The following is a 6,000-nucleotide window of genomic DNA, read 5'->3' on the forward strand; positions in this document are numbered from 1 at the left end:
GTTTTCTTAAGCAGATTTTGCACACTCCATGTCCTCGGTGCTATTAGGCTCCGTGTGGAACTTATAGGAAGTCCAGGGGTCTCTACTCCTTTTCCCTGATATGCATGCTGGGAAGTGAGTGGAAAGAACACTTGGGGCTCCTGATCACATCAGCGTCAAAGCAATGACGGCTGTGACCGTCAAGAGCTCATTCAACTTAACTACCTCTAAGGTAATCAGAACTGGGTCTGGAACATAGTAGATGCTTATAAATAATTCTTGAATCACTGATTAAATAACACTTAATATAGTAAAATCTTGCTTAGGCCTGTAAAAGGGATGGAAACATACTTCATACATTGACCATACACACAAACTCTCTCTCTCTCTCTCTCTCTCTCTCTCTCTCTCACACACACACACACACACAATGTTATCGGCTGAATTGTGTGCCCGCCCTGCCCTGCCATTCATATGTTGAAGTTCTAGCCCCGAGAACCTCAGAATGTGACTGTATTTGGAGACAGGGTCTTTAAAGAGGTGATTAAACTAAATAAGGTCATTAGGGTGGGCCATAATCCAGTATGATTGGTGTCCTTATAAAGAAGAGGAAACTTGGGCACAGATAATTACAGAGGGAAGACTGTGAAGGGAGGCCTTGGAAGAAACCAACCCTGCTAGGACCTTGATCTCAGAGTTTTAGCCTCCAGAATTGTGATAAAGTAAATTTCTGTTGTTTCAGCCTCCAGTCTGCTGCTACTTTGTTAAGGCAGCCCGAGCAAACTAATGCACGAGGACTGTAAGACATGCATATGGAACTAAAATAGAATTCCGCAGGATCAAAATTGACCTATGACTGCTAATCTAGTTACAACAAAGATGTCTTCATCCTTTAGACACTTTTCCTTAGTGTCTTCAAAGTTAGAAGGGTTTTTCTTTCCCCTTATTAAGAGATCTTGAATGGGTTAGGCCTCTTTTACAAAAGCTAGTTGTATACATTGGAAACACTGCTTTGTCTCCTCTCCCTACATTTCTCTGTAATAATCAAACAGTCCTGCCCATCCCACAGATAACAGCTATGGCAGCTATGTATTTGCAAACTTCCTTAGATATGTGAGGGTCCAGAAAGGGGAAATTCTTAGATATGCTCTTTGGTTCATCTTGGCTTTTGTCTCACTCAGAACTACTTCAAGAGCATCTTGGAGGGAGAAAAAATGTCCTTAGAGAGCAGTCTCTGGGGACATTTGTGGGACGGGGAGGGGCAGACATCAGGCATATTTATGGTCTCCCGTAACCTCCCCCCACCTCCATCTCAGCTGAGTAAAGGCAGAAGGAAATAAAGCAGGTTTTCATCAAAGTTTGGCGATGCCCTAGCCTTAAAAGAACTTAAGTGGCACAGAGATGTATATAATATTTCAAGATAAAATAAATACAAATAAGGGATACAAATAAGACAAAGGAGCCATCAGGTTTGCAGGGCAAGATGGATCCAAGGGTGAGATTGGTAGCCAAAAAGCATGCCATGAAGTCCCCAATTTTTGCCCCTGGGGGGCCACTAATTTAGCTTTAGGGGAGTTTCAGCTCTCTGGCAACTCAGTCAAAAAAAGACATTCTATTAGTGACATCATTCACAGTGTCCATGAGGTAAGCACAACCTAAGTGCCCTGGGAAAGCACAACTACTCATGACACTCAGGGCATAGAAAGTCATCCTGAAGTTAAATCCTCAGGTTAGGTTTTTCTTATCTTTTTCTATTCCGTATGAACTGGTGTTGTTATGCTAAAATTCATTTCACCAAAAGCAACTTTATGGAGTTGGCAGGGAAGAGGTGCTAATAAAATCAATGTTTAGTATAAAATCAAAAAGAGTACGTGCAGAAAGAAAAATCCGACATTCAGTTTTTTATTTAGCTGCATAATACCAAGTACTAGATTCACTAGGAAAATTGGGGAAATGTCCTTGCTCAATGCCATATTATGGAATAACAGAGTCACAGAAATTTGACACTGCAAGGGACTTGAGGAACCAAATCCCCCATTTTTTTTCCCCTAGATGAAGCTCAGAGAGATTAGGTAATTTCAAGGTCACACAGTGATTAGATGTAGTGCTGGGGACCGGAATACATATTCCCTGCATCCCAGCCCAAGGCATTTGGACACGAAAATATGCTTAAGAGTCTTAGTTTGAATTCAAGCTTTCAGAGGTCATTAAAACTACGTTACTTGTAAAACAGCTTCACTTTTAGGTATTCAGCTGTGTGCAGACAGTTAAATACAGAAGAGTTGTTTTTCCTGTGAACAGGTTATTGTTCTATTTTACCTCTTGATGCTCCAGAGATCAGATTTTTCTAACTGCCTTATTGTGCTATTACCAGCATTCATTATAAGGACCTTGTTATATATAAACACCGTCTTTGTTTTGGCCAGTGAAAGCATTCATGTAAATGTAAGAACATTTGCTGTTCACAAGGTTTGAAAAAAGCAGAGTATTCTGTTTTTGACTGTGCTATTCCTTTATGAAAGAATTATTTCCATCATGATCTTCCTTTGGAGAACTCAAAAAATGATGTGTTTACCATAACAATTTGGAGCAAGAAGTCAGAAAACAAGATTTTATCCTTTTTAGAAAAACAGAATCACTTTAGAGTCTAAAAGTAGAATTCGGCAAAGAGTAGGAGAGATCAAATCACCTCAGACCAAGTGTCCTTTTAATTTAAAACATTTCTAAATGCACACTTGGAAAAGGATTCAGGCAATGTGTTCTTAGGTGATTTGAGTGCAGGCAGAATTCTAGCACTTAAAAATGACGTTAAGGAAAAAAACATGGCATTAAGGTGATCTTTATTTCCTCTCAATTGCTGCCCGCTCTCAGTTTGTTTTTCTGCTAGTGTTTCTGATCCCCAAAGCTCTATTAAAAAGGGGTGTGGACCTAGAGGGGTGGGATAGGGAGGGTGGGAGGGAGGGAGATGCAGGAGGGAAGAGATATGGGAACATATGTATATGTATAACTGATTCACTTTGTTATAAAGCAGAAACTAACACACCATTGTAAAGCAATTATACTCCAATAAAGATGTAAAAAAAATTAAAAAAAACAAAACAAAACGGGGGGTGTGGAGATCTGTTACTTTAGCCCTCTCCTTTCAGTTCCCAATTCTGTGTCTCTGTTTCCTATGGAGATGCTGCATAGGTCCCTAAGGCTACCAAAGCAATTTTTCAGCAAATGGTTGCAACCTCCATTGTACACAGGGATGAACCAAAGTATGAAAAAGACATGTGTAGAACTCGGAACCGACTGGAACATTCTGATACTTGACTGGGTGCCAGTTTTTGTATTTATTACCCACCTTCAGCTCAGCAACTGCCTCATTGTGATCCCATGTCCCCCCAAAAGGAGCAGCCTTGGGGGTCGTGATGAAATAGAAGCATCTACATCCTTGAGTAGTAAAAATCCTGTGTTTTGGGCTTTTGAAGCATTTTTATCAGAATGCTGATTTTAGTGTTCTGAAAGGACAATTATATATAACGTGTTGGTATAAAAAAGTAAAATTTTGGGTCTGTTCATTTTCCTTAGGCTACCTAAATTACCTGCATTCTGAGTGGTTGAATTATAGATCCCCTATATATGATGTCAGCTATTTTACAACAATTCCAACATCCTGGATTTAATTTATATTATTTAAAATCTTTTTATCCATTCATTAAAAAAATTTTTTTTGAGGCCCAAGAATGTGCCAGGCTCTGTGCCTTAAAAAAAACTTGTAAAATTTCATTTAAGATATTATCAGGCAACATGATAAATACTAATGATAATGGTAATTGAAAAAGAAAGACTTGGTATGATGATTGCAACTATCTAAAACTGTGTCAACTCAGGTATAGAACAAAGGGAAATGAAAATTGTTTGTATTAGGTTTGAGTGATTATAGATTTTTTTCCTTAAAAATAATTAAAATTTCTACTATGTTGTTTTTAAGAATAAAAAAATAAATTCAAATATACATATGAATTTAATTGAGATAATTCTCAATAATTCAAGTTATCAGAACTTTTCCATCTTTTTCACTCCTGTATCTCCAGAACCTAGCATACAGTCTGGCACATAAAGGTTTTGCCAATGTTTGTTGAATGAAGTAACTCAAGTGAAAGAATTGTCAGTCCTTTATTAATTTGGATTCATCATCTCATCTGTTGATCTGATGTTTACGAAGGCCTGTCTGGCATTTGCCTTGTAGCAGGCAAAACTGTAACCCATCACCCTGCTCTCTTTGTATTATTTATAGGAATATTTTGCACCATTTCCCTCTGCACTTATGCCGCCAGCATCTCCTATGATTTGAACCGGCTCCCGAAGCTAATTTATAGCCTGCCTGATGATGTGGAACACGGCTACAGCTGGTCTATCTTTTGTGCCTGGTGCAGTTTAGGCTTTATTGTGGCAGCAGGAGGTCTCTGCATCGCTTACCCATTTATTAGCCGGACCAAGATTGCACATCTAAAGTCTGGCAGGGACTCCACGGTATGACTGTCCACACTCAAATCCACTGCTTGGTGGCCCGTCCACAGTGCGGACGAACCTTGAAGGGGACGGAGCAGAGTTTGAGTCAGGATCCCAAGCACAAAATCGGTCTTGTACATTCCAGCCTGTTGCCTGCCAGCCCCTTCTGGATGACTGATGTCAAATCATGCAGAACCTCCATACCTTTCTAAGGACAAGACTACTGTGGATTCAAGTGCTTTAATGACTATTTATGCTTTGACGGCGAGGAGTAGGGAGCAGAACCGTGGAACATTTCTGGGTTCAGAAAAAGAGGAAACCGCAATGGAAAAATTTGTATGATTGCCATTTATTTCAGAACGTTTGTACATAAGAATTACCCGAGAGTCATTTCTATTTGCAAAAGGATTCATGACAAAGCGAGTATAATTTTCTTGTCATTGTACCATGCTTGTTAAATTTAATGCAGCACCTTCAGAACTTGTCCTAATGGTGTCTTGTTGTGTCAGCACCAAACATTTGTGCATTATTTGTGGATGTTTTTTGTCACAGGGAGATTCTTCTGTTGCCTTATTTATTTTTAATTGAAGTCTCTTCTTCATCTTTGTACTGGAATCAAAATCATAAGAGAAACAGATCAACCATGGAAGAGCTAACCTGTAATGCTATGCAGTATTGTTAGAAGTCCTATCTGTCGTTTGACCTGTCTCTTTACGTAAACTGGATTTCTGCATTAAATGACTGCCCCCTTGTTAATCTGGGTGTGTTTTCCTGTCTTTCAGCCGCGGCAGTAGGTCTCCCTAGCCATTCGGACAGGTGAGAACTCTTTGTTTTTAAGAGACTTGCTTCATCTCAGTTAGGTTGGTCATTTTTATTTATCTTTTGTAGCAATCACACACATGCTCTTGACAATAGAGGTCATTTTCCAAGCTTCTTTTAAAACCTTACCATAGTATTTTGAGTTTTCTTCTCTCCCTCTTCGTCTCTGTTTACCACCTGCCTGGTATTTAGCCACTGATAAGGATTCACAGTCTCTGGCCTTATCCTTGGACCTCCTACCCCAGTGGGTTTCAGCCTTGGCTGCACATCCAATCACCTGGTTAATCATCTTCAACTGTACCTGAACTGGGCCCCACCCCAGACCAATTGACTTAGAGTGTCTGCAGCTGGGCCTGGGCTTGAGTATTTTTCAAAAAACAATCTCATAATTCTGATGTTCATTTGGGATTTAGAGCCACTGTACTGGGTCAGAGCTACAGTTATCTCCTTGGTAGCTAATATTTATTTAGCACTTACTGTGTGCCAGTAACTGGGCTCTGATTTTTCCAGGTATAATTTCATTTAATCCTCTCAAAAGCTCTATGAGGTAGTGTTGGGCTGCACCCTGCAGGCCTGCAAGCCTTGTGGATGCCCGGCCTCAAGACCAAAGAAAGAGCCCAGAGACAGCGACAGAGACATCAGTTGTTTACTGGATAGGGGATCTTACACATCTGAAGCAAAAGGTCCTGGAGGGACACCCCACCA

The 6,000-nt window shown here is 40.0% G+C and overlaps 1 protein-coding gene across 2 annotated transcripts in view; it reads left to right on the forward strand.

The window, feature by feature from the left end:
- TMEM178A (transmembrane protein 178A) overlaps positions 1–5,208 on the forward strand; it is a 50,510-nt gene extending 45,302 nt beyond the window's left edge. For both annotated transcript variants that reach the window (XM_082641993.1, XM_082641994.1), the window contains one exon: positions 4,262–5,208. In XM_082641993.1, coding sequence (XP_082498119.1) covers positions 4,262–4,503 — 242 coding nt within the window. In that variant the 3' untranslated portion in view covers positions 4,504–5,208. The remainder of the gene's footprint in view (positions 1–4,261) is intronic.
- Positions 5,209–6,000: the final 792 nt, after the last annotated feature.

Source organism: Mesoplodon mirus (genome assembly GCF_964341445.2).
Source record: "Mesoplodon mirus genome assembly, chromosome: 14".
Classification (NCBI taxonomy): domain Eukaryota; kingdom Metazoa; phylum Chordata; class Mammalia; order Artiodactyla; family Ziphiidae; genus Mesoplodon; species Mesoplodon mirus.